The sequence below is a fragment of the Brassica oleracea genome, chromosome C8 (assembly GCF_000695525.1).
Source record: "Brassica oleracea var. oleracea cultivar TO1000 chromosome C8, BOL, whole genome shotgun sequence".
In the NCBI taxonomy this organism is placed as follows: Eukaryota; Viridiplantae; Streptophyta; class Magnoliopsida; order Brassicales; family Brassicaceae; genus Brassica; species Brassica oleracea.
Window position 1 is genome coordinate 33,349,202 of NC_027755.1, and position 23,314 is coordinate 33,372,515.

The following is a 23,314-nucleotide window of genomic DNA, read 5'->3' on the forward strand; positions in this document are numbered from 1 at the left end:
AGAACTTACCACCGGAGAAGTCGACAAACCGCCGGAAACCGACGCCGCCGACCGACGGATACCCAATTTCGGAGAAGAAAGCGGAGATACGACGGCGGAAGTAACCCCGTCAATATCCAGAACCACCGGCAAACTCTGTTGAAACACAACCTCTGCTTCTGCTACCATCTCTCTCTCTGTTTTTTCACGATCAATTTCACTTTAAAAGTTATAACCAGATCAGCTTTTTACTCGAATTCACCGTTCGTTAACTTGTTCTCGAAGTAGATTTGACAATTTCGAAGTTTAGCGTATTTATTTTTTCCCCTCGAAGACGAAAATTCTCCGACTCCTTTGCCTTCCTCTGTTTTTATATGTACGAAGAAAATGAGTCGTGGATGACTGGGTAACCGGTGAGGGATTTGTACACGTGGCGGTCATGTTAGCGAACCAGACAATCTTATGTGGATTTTTATCGGTGTTTAGTTTGTGGATTACACACGGCTAAGACTAAGCCCCTGTTGATGCCACGTGTCGTTATAAAAGAGATTCAGATTTGACGCGCGTACACGAAACGACGTCGGAAGACGGAAACTTACCAAACAAGTGAACGAACAACTACCGAGGACTTCCTCAGAAATAACGGGGAGGTTTCTGTCACAGTGTTAGATAATAAGGGGTGGTTTACGAAATAAAGAACTTTGTCGGCTAGAATCTTCAAAGGTTTGTCTGTGTCCACACTGGCGTTTCGTGAATTGACGGTATTCCCCCCCCCCCCCAAAAAAATAGATCTATCTGGAGTCGCCGAGATGAGTTGGGTCCCACCTTCGGTTGGTCTTGACACATCATCAGTTGTCTTTTTTTTTTTGGTTACGTGTTTTAATTTTTGTCACGAATCATTTAGTGGCATTTAGCCTCTTCACCGTTTTCATTTTTTTTTTTTTTTTTTTGACCAAGAGGAAAGAAAAAACAAGAGGTCCAATTATTTATCGGATAATCTTTCTTTTAGACTCGATCAAGATCTAACGTGTTGTTAAAATGTGAAACGTGTTTCGTGGAAAGTCTGATGACCAATTAAAAATATTGATCTAGAACTTGTCTTTAGCCCAAAATATACTTCGCCAATAAGAATTAAAAGTTAATCAGCACTACATCAGCATATATGAGTCAGCTAAGCTTTTGCTGCTGGTACTATATACCATATGATATTAGATGAGTTAAATAACATCACATGACGCGGAGAATGTCGCCACGTTGATGACGAATGATGAGTGGCGGTACCTAGGTATTGAATGCAACGCAGAGAAAAATCAGAACAAAAGCTGGGAGGAATTGTTATGCAGTTCAATCTGCAATTACTACCCATTCACAATTTCAGATACAGAACAAGAAAAACTAATAAAATGTATGCAGAACATTTTACTCGTGAACAAAAATGTACTGCATAGAAAGAGAAAAAAGAGGCTGTCCCGTATACAGAAACCCAATAGCATGACTTTATTTACTTTTTTTAGCCACACATAAACTTCACTTTTATGCATAAACCAAAAATCCTCTTAATTACTATTTTTTTTTGCTTTTTTGTTTGTTTTCAGATATAATAATTTAAAGACATTTTTTATATGTAAAATGATATTATATATATTAAATTATATATTATTTTATAAGCACTTATATATATATATATTCATATATTTACTTGACATATGCATAAATTTAACATAATTTTTGTAACAATTTTTTATACACATTGTTTTTGTATTCTATAATATATATATATCACAACACTAAATAATCTTATTATTAATGATAGTTAACGTAAATAAAACAATTAACAGTTCATCTTATAATATTTGTTATACATTAATTATCTTCTAAAAATACGCTTAAAGAATGTTATATATAGAATATATATATTCACAATAACATATATAAAATTGACAATATTCTGAACATTCCGTTTTCGGTTCGGTTTTTTCGAATTTTAGTTTTTTTCGGTACTAAATATATAAGAACCGTTCGGTTATTTATGAAATTCGGTTTGGATCTGGTTCAGTTCTTTTTGGTTTTGGGCTGGTTCACGTAACAATTATAAGAACCGTCTAATATCCGATAATTTTTTTGTTCTAATTCGGTTACGTTTCAGTTCTAATTTTTTGGTTAATTTTGGATATTTAGGGGTAAAATCACAATTTAGGTTTGGGGTTTTTTTAAACATTATATTTATTACTTATTTATGATAATTTTTGTTTTGTTTAGATATTTAATTTTCATTAAAAATTTCAATTCGTATTTAAATTACAATAATTTATTAAATTAACTTGATATTTGTTATGCTTAATCTGATCTGCATGATCCGCATTTGTTCGGCATGATCTGCTGCATCACCCATTCGAATTCCTAACGGGCCTTAATCGACGAAAACTTGATGGAACAAACTTCGACAATTCCAGCCGAATTGACTGATGAATTATTTGAAACCAATTGGCTCAATATATACTTTCGTTATGGTTGGTGGATCATCAGGGAACGTTGTTTAAGAGCGTAAAAAAGCTGACAAAAAGAAATGTATAAGTTGAAATATGAAGATCATTAAGCAAGATAGAAAAATGTTAAATGTAGAGTTGAACGATAATTTTTTATTATTCAATATTTTGTTGGCCATTTACAACGTTGACGATGATGTTTGCTTTCACTTAAAATCACTTTACAATCCATTATTACGAGGTCTTGAATGTTACCATCAAACAGTACCCGTTAAGTTCATGCCAATTCCTTGGGTGCACAAGCCAATGGGCCTGTCTTATGTACCCATAATTAATTCCTCCGTATACACGACCTTCATTACAATATTACCAAATTAAAAACCGGCCGTAATAGTAACGATGTCGAGCTCAATAATAGCCCATAAAATATTAAAATTCTCTGTAAGATCTCTCGCTTTTTAATTTATCTGGGCTAAATTATGCTATCAAACTATCAGGCCCAAGCCCAATAGTCTATTGTTGATAAAAAATGTTGCGGTGAGCGTGGATCGAACACGCGACCTTCATTACAATATTACCAAATTAAAAACCGGCCGTAATAGTAACGATGTCGAGCTCAATAATAGCCCATAAAATATTAAAATTCTCTGTCAGATCTCTCCCTTTTTAATTTATCTGGGCTAAATTATGCTATCAAACTATCAGGCCCAAGCCCAATAGTCTATTGTTGATAAAAAATGTTGCGGTGAGCGAAAATCGAACACGCGACCTTCAGATCTTCAGTCTGACGCTCTCCCAACTGAGCTATCCCCGCAATTTGTTACTAAATATGAATTAGCTTAATTTAACGATTCCGGTCTTACTTCGAAAACCATTTGAAAGTATATTGTAGAGATGTATCATATAAAAGTTCATAAACTATACTATTATATATCCGTATTACAACAAAGTGAGCCACAAATGTGATTGGAGGAGATGTATATTGTTTCTTGATGGGTTTTAAAACTTGTCTTACCAATGGGCGGGCACAACTACACACGCTACACAGTTACCTATCAAATCATAATTAGTACGCAGCAGAGAAAAAAACAACACTACCTCTTTTTTCAAGGACATGACACTAAAGTAAAGCGTTGATCTCTCTCTCTCTTTCTCTCTTTCATATCTTCTTCTCTCAACAATCTCTCTGGTTCTAGTGATAATAAGCAAAACATGCTTTCAACTACTGGGAGAAAGGAGAAGCTCGCCGTTTCCACAGGCTCCTACATCGAAGTCTCATCTGACGAACACTACCACGCCACTGGCAATGTATGGTACCACGGTCTCCTCCAAGAAAACCTTGCTTCATCCAAGCGCAAGAAGCTCTCTGTTCTCCACTTGAACCCTCTGTCCAACGAAGACTACTCTCCTCCCTTGATCACCACCGCTTTCCACCGTCTGATCCGTCCCGTTCCGCCGCCGGATCCTTTCCCTGAAGTTGGTTTTGAGAAAGGTGACATGATTGACGCTGCTCACAAAGGTGGCTGGTGGTCTGGTTGGGTGATTAAAGTTCTGGGTGAGCGTTTCTTGGTGTACTTGAGATTCGAACCTGACGTCATCGAGGTTGAAAGGAAGGACATGCGGCCACATTGGGTTTGGAAAGATGCAGAGTGGTTTCGTTGCGAGAAACGAGTAGGTCTTCTGCTTTTATTGTTCAAGTTTCCATATTTGTTGTAGCGCTGGGCATCCGGTGTGAACCGAAGAAAACCGACCCGAACAAACCAAAATTTTTGGTTTTTGGTTTAACGTCCGTTGAACCAATAAACCGATCAGCCAAATTTTTTTAATCGGTTTAAACCGGTTCAGTTTGGTTCGGCGAACAAAAAACCGATCGGTTTGAAATATATTAACCAAATTGACCGATATAACCTGAAATAAACCGAGAAAACCCCAGAAAAATCAAAGTTTGCATAACCAATTTTTGGTTTTTACCAGATTAACCGAATAAACCCCGATTTTGGTTTAATTCAGAATAAATAATAATACCGTAAACCGAATTAACTAACCCAAATTCCAAACCAAAACCAAATCGGTTTACTTCAGCAGCATTTTTCCAAAACCGAATAAACCAACCCAAAAAGCCGAATACACCGAACGACCAGCTCTATCTGTTGGTATCAAAACTCATTTCACTATTTATTTTGCGTGTGTGTGTGTGGGTGGCGATGAAGCTATTGACTGAGTCAGAGTTTAGCTCTGGAACGGAGGTGGAAGTGAGAACAAAGGTGGAACCTTTTGGAGATATTTGGGCTCCGGCTATAATCATAAAGAAGAATGAAGATGAGACATTGCTGGTGAAGTACGGTGAAGAAAATGCATGCAGAAAGATAAACGTTCCTTACTCCAAGATCAGGCCTTCACCACCGTCTTTTGGTTCAAGACCTTTTGGGTTGATGGAGAATGTGGATGTCCTGGTCGAGTCTGGATGGTGTCCAAGTGTAGTAAGCATGGTTCTCTGTGAGTATAATAGATACACTGTGCTGTTGGGTCGGAACAAGAAGAGTGAAGACTTTGACCACTCGCTGTTAAGACCAACTATGGAGTGGAAAGATGGAGTCTGGCAAACAAAAGAAAAGGTTAAGTTGTACATCTTTTTGGAGAATGAACATGCATTGAGAAATAAGAATGTGTGTGTGTCTGGTTTTTAGGTTTCGGATAGAAAGGAGAGTCCACATGCAGCTGAAGAGTCAACTCGCATAAGGGTAATAGTGAGGAAGGCACGCTCTTCTAGTGGCACTACTGTGAAGAATCTTCCTCAAACTCCAGTTGTGAGTTAGTTTCTCTCTACTTCAACAGTCGCAATAGTTAAGTAAGGTTATAACAACTTTTGTGTGTGTTTGTTTCTGCACCAGTCATCTGGAGAGATAGCAAGCAAAATGGCTAATGTTGTGATCAGTGAGAACACTCTAGTCTCTAAGAAACCGGAGATAGCAGAAAGTAAGTGGTTCAAAATTTGATGGTTTGGAACTCTGTTTTGTTGTTACTTGTATCCAGCTAAAGAGTTTCACTCACCGATAGTCCTGGGTGTAGTAGCTACAACTCTGCAGGCAAAACCTCAAAGGAAGAAACTTAAGACAATGAAGAAACAAAAGGGCTCTACAAATGATTCCGTTGGAGAGAAGGTGAATATATTAGTTTTGTGGTAAACATTACACTTTGTCGGTTATTCATTTTGCTGAGTCTATGTAGGCACACGAAGAGTCGAATAACAGAAACAAGAGGAAAAGAGGACGACCACATAAGTTCATAAGCAAAGAGCCTAAACAGAAGACTGGTATGTTGTTTTCACTTTAATGAAGTAAACAAGCGCCATTTTGTTTCTTTGGATTCTTGAAACATGCTTCTTGCCATGATAACGTGTAGGTGTGGCTGCCGCTGCTAGTGATCCAATGCTTAATAATGCTGTTGTGGAAACTCCTAAAGCGAAAGATTCAACAATGGTTCTGCCCTTTGTAAAGAAGTCACCGTGTTGGAAGGTTCTTGAATCAATGGAGATCTTCAAAGCTATGCCACAGCGTCCACATTTCAATCCACTGCTGGAGTGCGAGGAGGAGTCACGTGAAGGAGACGCCATTGGTGCAATGGTGAAGTTCACTGGACTGTTAGAGAAAGTCAATAATATTCAAGTGGACGATTCAGTGACTGAGATAAACAGGATCAAAGAGTGTTTTCTCAAGCTAGAGGAACACGGGTTCGACGTTACCGCACCTTGTTCTCGGATAGACAAGCTGCTCTCCGTTAAAGAAAGCCAGACGTGGGCGTTGGAAGAGTTGAAAGTTGCTGAGAGAGAGATCACAGAGAATGATAACAAAAGAAGGAAGTTGGAAGACGATATTGAAGAATTGCCCAAGAAGATTGTTGAGTTGCAGAGACAACTAGCATTGGTCAAGGAAGAGAAAGTGGCAAAGGATAAGGAGATAGCTCTGATGCAGTCCTACGCAGAGATTCTCGACCAAAAGGTTCAGAATGTGGAGCAGGAGTTTAAGGAAACTGTAACTTCCCCATGGAAATAATAATTACACAATAAGCTAATAATATATCTAAAGATGTTTTTGTAATAAGCTATTTGACTTGTCTGTTGTATGTTCGCAGAATGATGATAACTTCGACTAGTTTAAGTAAAAACGTTTGTGTGTGTCTGGTCTTAAATAGTCAGATTCATTGATAACACATTTGAAAATCAATTAAAGTAAACAAACGTTTCAGTAAAGACAAAACATCGGATGACGACGATCCTTTCACTTGCGGTTCTTGCTGTCTGCCTTCTCCCTTTCTCTTTTCTTATAAAGCTTCTCGAGGACACGTTTCGCCTCACAGTTGGGGAAGTTGGTAAGATCGTAGTAATGAGGAGCTACGTCTACTAGCCTGCGGATTCATACACCACAAAAGCTAAGTACTCTATTCAGAAAAACTCCCAAAGGAAGAGAAAGAACAAGAACTTACCATTCACCGCGAATGTCAGTCACAGTTCTGATGAAGTTCCTTGTAGTCAAAACATACTCGTTGTAGATTACCCACTCCGGTTTGTGATCCAAGCAATTGGATGGATGTAAATGAACCACCTGCAAAACAAGAGTTGTTTTTACCATCAGTTACATACACAAGAGAGCATCTTCTTCACAAGAAAGAGCAATGTAAAGAACATACTTGGTTATCTTTGACGGTCAAGTAACTCCCAGCGCGTTCTAGGTGCGCCACTTGCATGAAATAACCGGCAAGCATGGCCTTTCTTATGTTGATGTAGTAGTCGCGGCTGTTGAAATCAGTGCTGCAAATCTTCAGATTGAACCTTGACATTATCCTGACCAGCTGCTGTCTAACATTGTCCGCAGACTTCATTGCCCTGTTGTTGATGTAGTTCTCATAGCACCAGTTCGGGTCTTCATCTACAAGAAACCAAGGCTGTTGTTAGTGTTATTCCTTTAGCTAAACAAGACAGGACGAAGAAAGTAAAAAAGGGATAGATATAACTTACTGTTTTGCTTGAAAGCGTGGTAGACGTTCAGCAACGTGAGGTGGTCTCCATCAATGTGTGCAAACTTGGCTTTAGCTTCATCTGCTGCTTTTTGATACTCTCTAGGCCGTAGAAAGCAATTCGGTACTAAAGAAACAATTGTGTTTTATCACAGGGAGAGAGGGTCCATGGAAGAAGAGGTCAGCAGATGTATAGAAGAGGCCATGAGAGACTGACTGATACCGTCATGAGAGAGAATAACTGAGAAACTGCAACTATCATCAGCACTTAAGACTAGAGACTGCTGATGACAACCTAACTTCACTATTTACCTCTAGACACTAATGCACATTATGTAACGCTTGAGCTCTAATGCACACAAACAATCATGTCAACGGAAACTACTAGCAAGCTTAAGCCTACCCACATCTAGATACCAACCGCAAGATGATAAAGAACAAAAGCAACGGGAGTGTACCTGATAGCATTGCCGAAACGGAGAGGATCTCGTTTGAGCAGTTGAACTCAGGACTGACAATCAGCATCTTTGCCATCTGCGGATCCAAGGGGAACTCGCTCATAATCTCACCCGTCCTCGTCAAGTTTCCTTCATCATCCAGTGCTCCCAAATAATTCAAAACCTCCAAGGCTCGCATCAGTGTCTCAGGCGCAGGAGGATCCATAAAATCAAAGTGCACCAAGTCGTCTATCCCCAGTTTCTTCAGTGTCAGCACCGTGTTCGCAAGGTTCGACCTCAATATCTCAGGATACGTCTGCGGCTGCAAGTCATTGTTGAAACTCTTCTCCGTGTAAAGCCTGAAACACTTTCCGGGCCGCGTTCTACCGGCACGACCTGATCTCTGGTGAGCGCTCGCCTTTGATATCGGCGACACAAGCAATGACTCAACACGGATACGGGGGTTGTAGACCTTCTGCTTGGCGAAGCCAGGGTCAATGACGTAGACAATCCCATCAATGGTTAGAGAGGTCTCGGCAATATTGGTCGACACCACAATCTTTCTCCCAGGAGGACCACCTTTTGTCACAGGCTCTGGAGCAGGATCGAATATCTTCTGCTGCATCGCTGGCGGGAGAGTCGAGTACAGTGGCACGACTTTGACAGGCCCCACTTGATCGCCGAGATTACCGACCTCTTTGTTGATTTTGCGGCATGCGTCTTCGATCTCCTCCTCTCCAGTTAAGAAGACAAGAATATCACCAGGAGGCTCGCACATGTGTATCTGCACAACAGTCCTAATAGCAGCCTCGAGGTAGTCTCTCTCAGGCTCCTGAGTGTAGAAGATCTCCACGGGGTGAAGCCTACCGGGAACCTTCATCAGAGGCGCGCCGCTGAAATACTCTTGAAACTTTTCGGCTTCTAGAGTTGCGCTCATGACAACCAGCTTGAGATCAGGTCTATTCCTCAACACCTCTTTCAGAAGACCAAAGAGTACATCCGTGGCGAGAGTTCTCTCGTGAGCCTCGTCGAGAATAATCACTTTGTATCTCTCTAGAAGAGGGTCTGCCATTGCTTCTCTCAGAAGCATACCATCAGTCAAGTACCTGTGATTTAAGTTCATGGTTAGATTCAAATCACACAAACTAAAACGACAAGAAGCTGAAACTAAGAGAGACAATCAATGCTTACTTGAGGACCGTTCTGGGGCTGCTACAATCCTCGAAACGAATGCTGTAACCAACTTCTTCCCCAATAGCAACATCCATCTCATCAGCGACACGACGGGACACAGACATGGCAGCAACTCTACGAGGCTGTGTGCAAGCAACCAACCACTTCCTATCCGAACTCTCAGCATCAACAGCATCAATAACAAACTGTGGAATCTGTACAATTAAACAAAACCCACTATTAGCTACTCAAATCAACCTAAAAGCTAAAAACTTTTCCCAAAGTCTACAGAAAAGATTGAAACTTTACCTGAGTGGTTTTACCACTACCAGTCTCTCCAACGAGAATTATCGTTTGATTGTTTTTTAACGTACTGAGGAACTCCTCTTTCTGCAACCACACTGGCAGAGTCCTCCGTTTCTCAAGTATCTCGTAGTACTTAGCTGAATACGGTTTCCCGTTCCATTTGTTGATTCCAACGTCGCCGAGACCATTGAATTTGGCGACCTTCGGAGCTGATGGATTGTCCATGACATCGAATAAGGTGACTTTCCTCTTTCTCTCCGTACCCATGAATGAGATAAATTATGAAAAGTCTAGGGTTCGGCGTGTGTTTTAAAGAGAAAGAGAGGGGCGGCGTCTAAAGATAAATTATGGAAGTTTCAATTTGACCCCAAATCTTTATAAATATATTCTTTATCACAATTATTCTGAAGAAAGGCCCGTTAATGGGCTAATTGTAGGCCCGTAATATATTTCAGAGGCCTGGTCAAATGATTTATCTTTTTCATTTCGCCTTGGTCAAAATGTGAACATTAATTAATTTATAATTATAGGTCACATCTTGCAAACCTCCCCTTTTGTTATTTGAGTAGCATTATTTTAAATTAACATTGACCTCATGTGTTATTAACCAAATTCCAATTTTTAGGTGTCAACACTAGAATCATTCTCACACCCTTTAATTAAAAGTTTTTTCCTCCTTAGACTAATTACATATATTGTCATTATTCATTACAATATAGCTTAACATAATATATTATATGATTCCTATCTATATAACCGATAACTCACTTGATCATTCATTACCCATTTCTCACGCGGCCTCCTTCGTATTAATAGAAAGTCTCTTTTATTATTGATTTTTGTAGTCTCCTTATGTTTCTATATCCATCAAGTAGATACAAATATATATTTTAGTAAAAGTAGTATAACATAGGTTTTAGTTCAAGAAATATTTCTCATCTATCTCGAGATGCCTATCATCTTTACAATATAAGTACAAATAAAAATCGAATATAGCTCGAAGCGCCTATCATCTTTGAGAATATATAAATCTCAAGTACAAATTTGTTTATAAGAAGGTTCGTCTCACTTAAATGATATCAACTATAAGGCAATTTCAATATTTTCAAAATGTAGAAGGAGCTATATTACTGCTTGCTCTATACGGTTTGTATTAATTTTCTTATTTCAGAAATCCTTATTGTCCAATGGTCATATGTTAATTTTTTTTATATAAACCTCACATATTCATTATAGGTATAGTTATATTGAACAAAAGATGTATTAAGCTATAACCTTGACCGGTTAGCTACGTATGTTATTATGTTGAATTTGGAAAATTCATTAGTCCGCTTGGACAAATTAAATTAGATATCAATTCAAAATTTTCATTGATTGTCTTTTTTAAGTCATTAAGTATTTACCGAAAATTACGGTTGTATAAGAAGAAAGTTGGATTATTCTGCTTGGACAAATTAAATTACATATCAATTCCTAAGTTTAATTGATTGATTTTTTATAATCATTACGCATTCATTTGCGATTACGGTTGTATATAAAGAAAGTTAGATTATGTATCCAGATTTTAAAAATTATATCACATGATTTTGTTGTTCTATCTTCTAGCTAAGACTAGGTTCGTGTCCGCGAGATTATGCATTTATATATTTTTCTGTTTAGATAAATATGAATATGTTTTTTTGATAGTTTCATCATTTTGTATCAAAAAGACCTACAAACTTTGTACATGAAAAGTACGATAAGATTTTGGGTTCCATTTTGTTAATGATTTGTTGATGATTTCATATGGGCGTAAATTTTATTTGTAACGCTAAATTCATGTATATAAGTATCAATCTGCACATAATGGTAGAGTAAACTTAGTATTGCTCATTTTGAATAGAGTTGAGTGAAAAATAAATTATATAATTGATCAGAGATGGTTAGTGGTTCTACTTGGTGTATCATAAAAGTAAGAATTATTATAGAATTTTTGTTAAGCAAAGAATAATATTAATACATGATGTCAAAATATAAAGAACATAGGCTAGTGAAAGAAATTATGCCGAAAACATTGGATTTGTTAAATCAAGTTGTGGATTTATGGTGGCGTAGACTTTGGTTCCATTGTTTTTATTTCTGGTTTTATCTTTACAAATTTGTATGAAGCATTATTCATCTTTTTGTTGAAGTAAAATCAGGTTCCTTAAGAGATCTTAAGAGATTTTGGAGGAGTTCTCCACAAAATAATGGATCCCACAACTACATACACATATGCAATATATACATATACATTTATGGTAAGTTTAGAACTCCAGTGGGTAGAACCCCCATTGGAGCTCTTAAATAGAATGGAATATTAATTTCCCTAATATTAATGAAAGTAGTTAGAAGATATTGTTTAAGGCTGAAAACTTATATGCTTTAATTTTATTAATTTTTGATTAGCATGTGGCGAAGACAACTTTATGTCGTGAGATGTGTGCTTTGCAGAAGCAAAATAATTAACATAGTATTTTTGGGTTAATTATTTGGTTTATTGTTAATTAGTTCTAAAACTATCTAAAGCTGAATGAATTTATAACTTTTTTTGAAAATATAGCAACTTATTATCTTATACTTAAACACTTCTATTAAAATATTTATTTTGTACACTAAAATAATAACTATTTGATTTTTTATAATTATGTAAGTATTTTTTGGATATACTTATTTATTTTGCATATTAATTTTCAAAAAAACATACATTTTCCTTATATTTTTTTTTTCAAAATATATCAACTAAAAAGATCAGTAAAATTATGAATTTCAATTTTTTTTTATGAAAATATAGATTCATATCTTAGATAAAGAACTTAACTAAATGCAATGAATAAAACTAATCTGACTTGGTCGAATTATTATCAGAAATATTTTAATTCCGTTTAAAGAGAAATGTAATTCAATATATCTGAAAATGAATAACCAAATCAATCTAGATTCTTATAAAAAAAAATTAACTTTATAATATTTTTTTATTTTATACATATAAATTACAGAATGACTCAAGATACATTGATAAATGAAAGTGAACTTTTAATTAAATTGTTATGATTTAATTATTTTGAAAATTTATATATAAGCATGAGATTATAAATTTTAAATTGATCAATACTTTAATTTTTATATTCAATTCTCAATACAAAATATATCAAATCATATATAATTCTATCAAATTTACAAATCTAAGACAAAATAACTAAACTAAATGCATTAACAAAAAAATATAATTTATAAAAATAATAATATTATGGTTGAATTCAGAAAAATATATATAATCTAACATACCTTAATAATAACCAAACCGACCAAATACTCACATGTCTAATTAAAATAACATAATACTGTTTAAAATAATCATTGTAGTGTGGCTACTTTATAAATAGAAAATTAGCTAGTATATTATATGAATCTAATATTATTTATAAGATAAAATATAAATATCATAATAAGCTAAACAAAAGAGTGACTTATTTAAATATTAATAATAGATATAAGGTTTTAGTAGTGTTGATGCTCATCTTCACTACTTCAGTTGTGTTGCATGAGCTTCGAAGCAAAGAAAAGGCAATTTTCTTATAACCCAAATGGTATTGTTGAATCTCTGAGTTTTAACAAACCATCTAAAATAATTCCCACTAAACATGTTTAGCCAAACAAAATCAACCTTAAATGTTAATGTATTAATATTCTCTGGTTATGTGTGGTAGCTTGTTATCTTTGTCTTGTTTTTGTAGTCGTTTCTTCTCGGTTTAGACAAAAGTTTGTCTAACTGAACTTCCACACATTCTTAACCTTTGAGCTCTATATTACTTCTAAGTATACACACAGATAAAAAACCTAGCTTCTTTGTTGTGTTCTCTTATATGGACTGTTATACCAATGTATATATATATATGTATCTTCATTTTTCCAACATAAAATATTTCCTTAATTGTACCTGAATTGAAAAATAATAATTGAATGGACTTAGTTTAATTGATATAGTTTAATTGATACCAAAGCAGATTCAGTTTGGTTCACAGTTTGTCTTGAAACCAAATTCGGATGCGGCAAATGTGACATTGCATTGCTTTGGCGATGTCACTGAGGAAAAGCTCATGGGTCTCTTGTAACTTCTGTTGTTTCTCCAACATCATCTGTAGGTACCACCCTGTTTTCAATCTGTATTTGCAAGGAGCTTTGGATATGGGGCATATAAAGAAAACAACATCAAATATAATAGGACTGATGCTCTTTTTGGTTAGAAAGCAGACAAAGGTTATTTTTAGCAGCCATGCATGTGATATAATTACCTCGATCAGCTCAAAGAAACGTTTCTAAGCTGCCACTTTGTGACATTGGAGCTTATGTGATCTCGAAGCTCCTTGTAAAGAAAGAGTGACAAAATTAAACATGTAAGTAATATTATAACAATTAAATTCTGAACAAATACGAAAGAATGTCAAGAGATTTGATATCTTTGATAGAAATTTAAGTTTTAATGTCAAGAGATTTGATATCTTTGATAGAAATTTAAGTTTTAATGTCAAGAGATTTGATATCTTTGATAGAAATTTAAGTTTTAATGTCAAGAGATTTGATATCTTTGATAGAAATTTAAGTTTTAATGTCAAGAGATTTGATATCTTTGATAGAAATTTAAGTTTTAATGTCAAGAGATTTGATATCTTTGATAGAAATTTAAGTTTTAATGTCAAGAGATTTGATATCTTTGATAGAAATTTAAGTTTTAATGTCAAGAGATTTGATATCTTTGATAGAAATTTAAGTTTTAATGTCAAGAGATTTGATATCTTTGATAGAAATTTAAGTTTTAATGTCAAGAGATTTGATATCTTTGATAGAAATTTAAGTTTTAATGTCAAGAGATTTGATATCTTTGATAGAAATTTAAGTTTTAATGTCAAGAGATTTGATATCTTTGATAGAAATTTAAGTTTTAATGTCAAGAGATTTGATATCTTTGATAGAAATTTAAGTTTTAATGTCAAGAGATTTGATATCTTTGATAGAAATTTAAGTTTTAATGTCAAGAGATTTGATATCTTTGATAGAAATTTAAGTTTTAATGTCAAGAGATTTGATATCTTTGATAGAAATTTAAGTTTTAATGTCAAGAGATTTGATATCTTTGATAGAAATTTAAGTTTTAATGTCAAGAGATTTGATATCTTTGATAGATGTCATCTTTATCTTCTTTCACATGAGGTTCTCCTATAAAAGAAAAAAAAGAAAAGAAATATTTGTAACATGTTTTGCCTTCGAGACTTTAGCTTTCGAAAGAGTAAGCAACTTTCTAGAGACATGTGTAGTTAATAGTTCAGAAAAACACAAAATTATTATGTGAAAGTATATACTGGTAGCCTCTGAAGTCTCCGGTTGATGCCTTGCCGTTCTGTATTTGTTCTGTATTTACGTGCGTAACAAAATATAAAGACGATAAACAGTAATTAATTGATTGCAGTAACACATTTCTTCCACAGTTTCACGATGGCAGAAGCTAGCTCATTATTCCTCCCTTTTAAGGAAAAAGGAAAAGACTGTTAGGAACTTAGGAGCTGGAGGAAGAAAACCTCAGGCCAAATGCAGAAGAATCATAACGTAGTTAATACCAAAGTAAAGAGAACAAAGATTAGTATCAGCAAATCAAAAGACAGAAATTTAAACACAAATATTGAAATATTGCAACTTGTATAAACCATTAGAACCATTTCATGATCTTATCTCTTCTCATTCTATAAACCTACTCATGAACTGATTTATTTTTGTGAAAAGAACTCGTTTGAGAAAGTTACCTCACTCTCTCAGGAATTCTTCAAAATGCTTATGCACAACTCTCCCTGAAGCTTAACTATAGAGAAGACACACAAAGTGGCAAGGAAGCTGGGTAATAAAGTGAATTGATTACATCATTTGTGTATGATAGTATTTACCTAATTTGATGTTCTTTGATTTATTATATCGTGTATTAAGGCAAGTTTTTAATGGGGATTGAAGCGCAAGTTTTGTGATAATAATTAGTGAATATTTTATATAATTAGGGTGAGATTGATTTCAGAAGATTAATTTAACGTATATAAATATGTAGCTTTGAGTTCTTTGTTATTTCTCTTTCTAGGATTGCAAACCTAGAGTTCTAAAGACATTTTTCACATCAATTGTGGTTTTATCAGTTTTTTTATTTGTTTCTTTATAATTTGTTGCTTTCGTATTTTATTATTATATTACTTATGTTTTGTTTCATATTATCATAATTTTTATTATGAAAGTAATAATTATATTCCTATGTGTTGTTTTATCTTAAATTTATAATAAATTTATTTAATTATTTGCTTATGCGTAAAGATTTATTTCCATATAATATACTTCAATTACACCTAACTAATTACACAAGTTTTTTGAAAAAACTACATTATATAAATCTGCATAATTTCGTTCAATATTTATTATATCTAATATTTGTGACTATATATTTTTACTTTATAATATCTATAGATTAAAAGTAATAATCTCTTTTAATCACTCATTCCGCGCTGGGCGCAGGTTATGATCTAGTTATCACTTTAATATCGGAACACTTGGAGGAACAATATGTGAACGTGTTGTGAATGCAATGAGAATCAAATAAAAAAAACTAGATTTCGATCCGCGCAACCGCGCGGGTTTTTGTTTTCATTTATTTTTATATAAACATTTTGTTTTCACTTCTAAATTGGTATATAATTATAATATATATGTGTCTATCAATTTTTAAAATATAATAAGTTTACGGTATATTTTTTTTATTGAAAAGATTGTTTCAAACTTTCACATATATTTGTATCTTCTTCTATATATATATTTTCGGATTATTATTTCATTATTAAAATCGTAACTATATATATAAAGATTAATAAACTATTTTTTTATTGTCATATTCAAAGATATTGTAACATTTCACAAATTTAGAAAGTTTTTAAAAAATTAAAATTTTTGCTTCAAAGATTTATATTATCGAGTAAATAAATAAACATTTAATTTTTGTTTAATTTTTAAAATAAACTATGTAGTGTAAAAAAAATTTTCATTGGTTTAAAGTAGTAAAAATTAACTATTGTTAGATAATATGAGTTTTGTTATTTAAAAAAAAAATCATCTTATTTATTTTAAAAGCTAACATCGACAAATATTTAAATAATTAACATATAGAAGTATAATATTACAACATTAAATTATATCTATTTAATTTATACTATGTATAAATCAAATGAATCATGTATTGTTTAAATCCAATTATTGATAGCCAATAAAAATTTCTGGTATGCCCAAAATTTAAAATAATAGGATTAAAGATTAAATGTAACATGACATTTTATGAATAGGTCCATTAGGTCTATTTTTTTAAAAATCACACATGAATCAAAGTTGTGACTTCTGTTTTAATATATAAGATTCGAAGTTCCATAGGTACGATGACCGACCATGCATGTAGAGGACTGAAAAACAACACAGATGATATGATTCAGTAAACTTTAAAACCAGCCAACAGAAAGATTCCAATGCGAAAAGCCAAGTAAGCATTCGAGACGGCAAGCTTGATCTGGTCCTTGCTGAGAGCATGTGTGCACCAGTCTTCAAAGACAGGGCTTGTTGGTAATTGAGTCGGAAGAATATCATCCATCTTACAGCTCAAATGAGCGGCCTTCTTGGTCAGGTACCACGAGGCAGGTCCGATGTCAACAGCATTCTTGCATGTCAAACCAAACTCACTCTCCAGCATCATCAGGGACTTTTTTATGCCAATCCCCACGAAAGTGAAATCAGGGAGGTTGAAAAAATTGAAGAGTGAGAGAGGAAGTTCAACATAATCATAGGGGTGAAGCTGAACTATTAAGCAGTGGTCTCCATCACAAAGCTGGAGCAAGACGGTTTTAGTTAGCTTTCCTGGCTTCATTGCTCGTTCTGTGTCAAGACCAATGATTTTCTTCATGTTAAGGTTGTTAGACAAGAATGTCTTGACAAGACGGTTGATTTCGCTGGTTTCTCTAGTGACAGTCGTTTCAACTCTAGCCACTCCAAGATCAACAATGGACGAAGACATCTCTGGAAAGGGATAGGGAAAACAAGTGGATGCAAGCATTGTATATACGTTTTAAGTCTTTATATAGACGTACAATGGAATTGCAAAAGCCGCAACCTTTGGAGAAGAAAACGAAGAGACTTAAAAGTCGAATGCATGCAAGATAAAAAGCTGTCTCGACTTTTCAGATACACGAGGTATTTCATTACTATTGTTACTGTCAATGATCATCAACCATTTATTCATTGGCCACACAGAAACCATTTCCCAACAAACAACTCTTAAAAAGAGATAACGCCTAATTGTAAAAACAATCTTGTGTTTACAATGAAAATGGTTTTATAGCTACTCTCAAGTAAGATATCTCTTGAAATGTAAACAACAAACCCAAATGAGAAACATAATAGCTAACGGTTAACGGTGCTCATTGCACGGATACAGATGATATAAACTCAACCTTGCCAGATAAAAGAGTTGCTTAACAAACCTCGGTCGCACCTGTTTGTAGTAACCCAGTTCCAGCAAAACCCTGAAATTTTCAGAAAGCTTTTTTAAGCCACAAAGTAGAGAGACGAAGATAAGACTTCAAGAATCCGCTACTCAATCAAAACCATAATTAACCTCCAAGAACCAGGGCAGAACATTACTAACTTGTCTTCGAACAGGGAACTTACCGAACAAGAGCTGACCACTCTGGTCTAATAGCGGTTGAAGTTTTTTCCATAGTCTTCACGCCTCTGGCGTTGGAACCCACCATAGCTGCTGTTGTCTTGATGCCTCGAAGGATAGTTTTTTACATGGTTAGGAGGATATCTTCCTTCAGAATCCATTGGCACATTGTTTCCAGCATAGGGAGGAGGGTTGGAAGAGTAACCATCATCAAACTCAGCATAAGGAAACTGTCTATAGTTACTAGTACCATAACTCTGACCAGCGATCTGCTTCTGCCTTGCTTGCTGCTCCTGACGTCTCTGAGCATCTACTTGAAGGAACTCTTCCCAATGTTTAGCGTTCATACCCCTTAGCCCAGCTAGTTTCTTCATGTAACTCTCTCTCAGTTCCCGCATTGTCTAAAAACTCGGCACAAATTCATATCAGAAGCTGAAGTTCCTCACGAAAGAGTTTGCATTTTCACAAGGAGACTAGGTGAGACTAAAAGTCTGCTGCCATCTAATACTATACGAGCAACTAAAAATTTGCAGGAATTGCCATTTCTGAGGTGACAGTAAACCCTAAACACGGTTTTGAATCTAAAAGGGAACACATCAGTTTCTGGGATCTCTTACCTCACGATGCTTGTTGTTCTCCTCATCTTCTTCCTTATCGCGTTTCTTTGCAAGCTCCATCACATCTCTCGTGTATTCCATTTCTAGCTCTTCTAAACTCTGAGGGAAAGCAGGGCGTTCAAACTGATGACTCATCTGAATGTCTCTTGAGCCAGAGCCACCACCCATTCTCTCTTGATCCCATCTTTCAGACCTGTAACCACTCACCTCATACTTTTGCTTTTCATACGGTTTATCCCATCCACTATAACGTGGCCTCCCTGGGGATTTCGAATGTGTGGAACGACTCCGAGCTCTGTCACTACCGTAAGCTTCATAAAAACGAATAATAATGTTGTTAACTGCTTTGATCACTCGACCAAAATAGCATGCAGACTTGTGGAAGGCAAAAACTTCAGTAACTAATTTATTTAATTAGAAATGAATTACAAGGACTTACCTTTGGCTGCAAAACAAAGACAAGAAGAGTACATTTTCGGCAAAAATAACCGAAAAGACCAGTCAACTTCTCGTAAAACAGACTTTAAAAGGAAACAATAACTAGTTCTCTAAGCTATCCTGTATCCTAGCCCTACCTTGTGGAGATCCTCGTACACGGTTCTCTTCGCGCACACGATTATCCACAAACTTATCCTGCCTTCCAGAGCGCTCTGAGAAGCTTGATGAACCATGGGATGGCGGCGGGTGCTGCTGTCTCAGAGGTTCAGGGTTTCGAGCAGCACGCGGTGGAGGTGGTGGAGCAACAGAAGTTCTTCTAGGCGACCTGGATCTGCTCCTGTGAGAGGCAGAAGAAGTTTTAGCCTCGCCTTCCTCTCTAACCTTGTGAACAGCATCCACACCTTTCCTCAAGATTAATCTGTCCTTCCCACTGACGATAATGAACTTGTCATCCATCTTGATCTTGCATCCGGTCTCGCTCTCAATCTTTTCCACAGCTTTATCAGTAAACAAAGCTCTAACGTTCTTGTCCCTAGCTGGCACCCTCTCAAGGAACTCGTGAGACTTTCTGTTGGCACCAAGCGTCGATGGACATCCCTAAAGAAGCATCACTAACAATCAGTAATAATGAAAGTACAAAGGAGTAAGTGATAGTTTACCTGAGTGAAATGACCAGACTCTCCACATATCTTACAGATCATTTCCTCTTCTTTCCTCTTCTTCCAGTTCCTCTCAGTGGCTTTGGACTTAGCCTCCCAGACCTTAGCCTCTCGGCTGGTGAAATCAGTTGGTACAGAGTTGGGGTCAGGGAGCTCCTGCTGCTCTGCTTCTTCATCACGTTTATTATCTTCAGGAAGTTTAGGTTTTTCTTGGACGTTGGTGGTGGTGGTGGTGGTGGTGGTCACAGGACCTGTGTACTCCTTGTAGATTTCACTAAAGTCGTCATCAATCTCTGGGTCTTCTGACCTTGTGCTCTCCATCTGAATACAAACACAATCACAACTCTCTCTCTCGCTTTCAATTTCCAATAAGAGTCTCTCAAAAGGAAGCATAGATTCACACATCCAATAAGAAACTAAGGCTCAATCGATCAACAGATACAAAGAATCAAAAAAGGCGGCTAAGAAAGCGAACGGGAAGAGTGTGTCTAGATTTCTTGGATAAAAGGTTTACCTTTCCAATTGCGAATCAATCAATGGGCGACCGCGTACGAGAAGAAGACGCTGAAGGAGACGACTAGCTTAGGGTTCGTAAGAAATGACAAAATCCAATGTTTTTAGTATTCTCCTTTTGATCCTTTGATTTCTCGAAAATAACATCATACACCCTTAAGCAAACGTCGTCAATTAATCTCGACGTTTTGATCTTATACGTCGTCGTTTTCAGCTATACAACTTCAGGCTATAAAGTCTATGGTTACTACTTAACTAAGTAGTAAGGTTTAATCTTGTACATGCTCTGAAAAACTCATACGACTTCTTCTGTTTGAAGGAAACAAAAGGATATATCTATATATTGTAAATACAGAGCCGTGCTTACCTGAAGAAAAAGAAACATTGGTTTAGGTCATCAAAATCTTACAAAACACTTAGTAATATTTGATTCCTTTGTTATATAAAACTCATACATCATTAAGTCATATGACCTTCGTTTGTCATCACTATAATATAGATTCCTTGAAGCAATATCTATCTATCTATCTATCTATAATAATAAAGTAGGGTATTCTCCCTTCTCCTGCTGCCACGTCACCGTGGTGGATGAGGCATTTCGTGACACGTGTCGACACACCAGGATATTTTCGATTTTTGCTTCCTGCCGGTCTCTACATCCTTTCATTTAAACTGGGCTTTTATTTATTTTGGCCCAAACTTTTGCAAACCCCTTAGAAACCAAAATGAGATTAAGGCTCCCTCTCCGTCTTCCTCTGCGCTGCGACAGAAGCTTAGAGCGGCGATCCGATCTACATAACGTCTGCACCATCCATAACTCAGAGGTTTTGGTAATGGCGAGATTCAACACCGGTAGATTCCTCACACCATCGAAGCAAGAGAAAATCATAAGCTGCATATGGTATTTGATCGTATTTGTTTCCTTTATCATTTGTTTTCGTTTAAGTGAATTATATAGCTTGAGCAGTAGCAAATATTGTTTATTTCTGTTCTTTATATTTGGTATGAAATTGTTTTTGTTCTTTTGAAAGGTCTCTGGATCACTGATTGTTACCTTCTTTTTTTTGTTTCAAGTACTTCCCTTTATAAGAAATCTTTTGTTCGCTCTATAAATCTCTCAAAAACCATTAAATTGCATCCTTTATTTTTATTCTGCAGATGGTACTCCGAGAAGACGGTGTTGCTGAGTTGAACAATTGCTGAGTTCCGGTGTTGTCGGCTCTCATGTATTCAAACATGAGAATTTAGATGGAAAACTTCTGACTTGCATTTTGGAGGTTGATGGTAAGCTGAATCCATGAAAGTGCAATACCGAATCAGGTGCTTCAATTATGCTATTCTACTTTATATATATAATGCTCACTTTACGACTAGAAAGGTACTTTAGGTTGTCTAATCTCTAAAAAACAATTAGCTTGAAGGCAGAGTCCTGGGCACAGTATCATCTATTTGAAAGTCATGTTACATACTCACATGACTGGGTGTAGATGAAAAGGATCATGACACCATCTTTAACACATAGATATATATATATATATATATAAATATTTGGACTGTCGGACACTAACTCCGAACCGTTTTGTGGTGTTGATGCAGGCAGGGTCTTAAGAACGCTGATTAGCAGAGCATATTTGATGATTTAAACAAGCATGACCCAGGGTTCACACAGCCCTCTATTTCAGGGGCAAGGTCACAAGTGGTTCCAACCAACCTGCACTGCCGCTGGTAATCACTAATCCGGGTACAGCAGCTGGTTTCTTTTTTATCACGCTGCTTTCTCAGCCTTCATTTAATTGTTTTTTCTAACTTATGTTTCTCTCAAGTCAATTACACTTAACAAATATGCTCATGGTGTGCAGAATGTGTCGATTTTGGCCTAATTAGAGGTCTTCGTCCAAAATCACATTTTGGGTATGATATTCTTTCATCTAGAAGCTTTTATGTATTTTTGTGTGCGTTGTTCCTATTATGTGCGCCTATGCCTTGCTTTGACGTTTTTTTCCTTGCTTTTAGGTTCAAGTTTGGTACCATACATGCTGGTACTGGTCCGTAGGAAGGTCAGTAATTTCTGTTCTATTCTTCAAGTGTTGTTTTAATGTCAACCAAGACATAGTAATATTCTCAAAAGTGGACGTGTTTATATAACAGACTTTGGACGCTATAATGTTGTTGATGAGCTCGAGATTCTGAAACGGTCGACCATGAATCCTTTGGTGTTGGGTGCCACATCTGGCAGTGACCTACAATATAACGCAGTACAATGATGTTAGGAAACTGGAGACTGTTACAGTGGCGGAGGTGAATGCCTACGTTCTAAACTCGCCTCTAAGAAGATTTACTGATCCAAAGGGGTCAGCCGGTCAGAAAACCCAACAAGAAAGGCCCGAAGAGCTTAGTTTCCTTCATGGAACACTGTCATGAAACCACTCTATCGTTACTCCCAGTGCTTAATATTATTTCTATAAATCTTATGCTATGCAAATAAGAGATTGGGCACTTAGGCGTTTTTGTCTCACTTTTGATTTTGATACTTCCTGAATTTTTTTTGCAAATAAGGGATTGTGCACTTAGGCGTTTAAATAAGGAATTGAGCACTTAGGCGTTTAAATATGAATTACTTCTTAGTTTCCACATAAAATCAAATGTTCAGCCTTTGTTATTTATCTACTTACATTATATGCCCTACGTTATTTGTCAAAGCTAGCCACCTTGACCCCACTAATAATGGAATGTATCCAAAGAAAACCTAATATTAACCGGGTCTCGTGGTCTGGCGGTATAAGAACCTCGGCTGAGGTGCCCGCCATCACGAGTTCGAGACCCGGCCACAGCGGATTTAACATGGTTTCCGTTTGGCCGCCAGGACCTGCCAGTTCCGGTTGGACGCGGTGGGATAGTCGGACTAAGGTCCGGATACCTGGATTATCAAAAAAAAAAAAAAAAA

General features: G+C 36.0%; 5 protein-coding genes and 1 non-coding gene across 9 annotated transcripts in view; 1 reads left to right on the forward strand and 5 right to left on the reverse strand.

Moving 5' to 3' along the window:
- Positions 1-332, reverse strand: part of LOC106307340 (probable protein phosphatase 2C 49) — a 2,147-nt gene extending 1,815 nt beyond the window's left edge. For both annotated transcript variants that reach the window (XM_013744269.1, XM_013744268.1), the window contains exon 1: positions 10-332. In XM_013744269.1, coding sequence (XP_013599723.1) covers positions 10-168 — 159 coding nt within the window. In that variant the 5' untranslated portion in view covers positions 169-332. The remainder of the gene's footprint in view (positions 1-9) is intronic.
- Positions 333-3,206: 2,874 nt separating this feature from the next.
- TRNAF-GAA lies at positions 3,207-3,279 on the reverse strand. The gene has a single exon. It is a non-coding gene; the product is annotated as a tRNA-Phe (tRNA).
- A 306-nt stretch (positions 3,280-3,585) lies between these two features.
- LOC106312072 lies at positions 3,586-6,527 on the forward strand. Of its 2 annotated transcripts, none has more exons than XM_013749450.1 (7): positions 3,586-4,136; positions 4,676-5,080; positions 5,153-5,272; positions 5,357-5,441; positions 5,535-5,626; positions 5,694-5,778; positions 5,868-6,527. In XM_013749450.1, the coding sequence occupies exons 1-7, from the start codon at positions 3,678-3,680 to the stop codon at positions 6,515-6,517; spliced, it is 1,896 nt and encodes a 631-aa protein (XP_013604904.1). In that variant the 5' UTR covers positions 3,586-3,677; the 3' UTR covers positions 6,518-6,527. The 2 variants fall into 2 exon arrangements, with proteins under 2 accessions (XP_013604904.1, XP_013604905.1); XM_013749451.1 differs by having other exon boundaries at positions 5,538-5,626.
- A 60-nt stretch (positions 6,528-6,587) lies between these two features.
- LOC106312071 (probable pre-mRNA-splicing factor ATP-dependent RNA helicase) lies at positions 6,588-9,752 on the reverse strand. Its single transcript, XM_013749448.1, has 7 exons — positions 9,398-9,752; positions 9,107-9,303; positions 7,937-9,021; positions 7,480-7,605; positions 7,152-7,390; positions 6,948-7,066; positions 6,588-6,869 (listed from the first exon to the last, which is right to left on the reverse strand). Exons 1-7 carry the CDS (start codon positions 9,659-9,661, stop codon positions 6,743-6,745), a joined length of 2,157 nt encoding a protein of 718 aa, XP_013604902.1. The 5' UTR covers positions 9,662-9,752; the 3' UTR covers positions 6,588-6,742.
- Positions 9,753-16,916: 7,164 nt separating this feature from the next.
- LOC106309232 lies at positions 16,917-17,593 on the reverse strand. The gene has a single exon (XM_013746288.1). It carries the CDS (start codon positions 17,532-17,534, stop codon positions 16,917-16,919), a length of 618 nt encoding a protein of 205 aa, XP_013601742.1. The 5' UTR covers positions 17,535-17,593.
- A 105-nt stretch (positions 17,594-17,698) lies between these two features.
- LOC106312757 lies at positions 17,699-20,485 on the reverse strand. 2 transcript variants are annotated; one of them, XM_013750395.1, is made up of 6 exons: positions 20,372-20,485; positions 19,858-20,178; positions 19,336-19,795; positions 18,761-19,071; positions 18,149-18,544; positions 17,699-18,003 (listed from the first exon to the last, which is right to left on the reverse strand). In XM_013750395.1, the coding sequence occupies exons 2-5, from the start codon at positions 20,176-20,178 to the stop codon at positions 18,173-18,175; spliced, it is 1,464 nt and encodes a 487-aa protein (XP_013605849.1). In that variant the 5' UTR covers positions 20,372-20,485; the 3' UTR covers positions 17,699-18,003; positions 18,149-18,172. The 2 variants fall into 2 exon arrangements, with proteins under 2 accessions (XP_013605849.1, XP_013605848.1); XM_013750394.1 differs by lacking the exon at positions 20,372-20,485 and having other exon boundaries at positions 19,858-20,365.
- Between the last annotated feature and the right edge of the window lie 2,829 nt (positions 20,486-23,314).

Excerpts from the sequence above, each read along its gene's own strand:
- LOC106312071 (XM_013749448.1), bottom strand. The coding sequence starts at position 9,661 with ATGGGTACGGAGAGAAAGAGGAAAGTCACCTTATTCGATGTCATGGAC. Across the intron at positions 9,304-9,397 it reads GTAGTGGTAAAACCACTCAG|ATTCCACAGTTTGTTATTGA; the intron begins GTAAAGTTTCAA and ends TTAATTGTACAG. Across the intron at positions 6,870-6,947 it reads ACTGACATTCGCGGTGAATG|GCTAGTAGACGTAGCTCCTC; the intron begins GTAAGTTCTTGT and ends ATGAATCCGCAG.
- LOC106309232 (XM_013746288.1), bottom strand. The coding sequence starts at position 17,534 with ATGCTTGCATCCACTTGTTTTCCCTATCCCTTTCCAGAGATGTCTTCG.
- LOC106312757 (XM_013750394.1), bottom strand. The coding sequence starts at position 20,262 with ATGTGTGAATCTATGCTTCCTTTTGAGAGACTCTTATTGGAAATTGAA. Across the intron at positions 19,072-19,335 it reads TGTACGAGGATCTCCACAAG|CTTACGGTAGTGACAGAGCT; the intron begins GTAGGGCTAGGA and ends GTTTTTATGAAG. Across the intron at positions 18,545-18,760 it reads AGAACAACAAGCATCGTGAG|ACAATGCGGGAACTGAGAGA; the intron begins GTAAGAGATCCC and ends CCGAGTTTTTAG.
- LOC106312072 (XM_013749450.1), top strand. The coding sequence starts at position 3,678 with ATGCTTTCAACTACTGGGAGAAAGGAGAAGCTCGCCGTTTCCACAGGC. Across the intron at positions 4,137-4,675 it reads GGTTTCGTTGCGAGAAACGA|CTATTGACTGAGTCAGAGTT; the intron begins GTAGGTCTTCTG and ends GTGGCGATGAAG. Across the intron at positions 5,779-5,867 it reads AGAGCCTAAACAGAAGACTG|GTGTGGCTGCCGCTGCTAGT; the intron begins GTATGTTGTTTT and ends GATAACGTGTAG.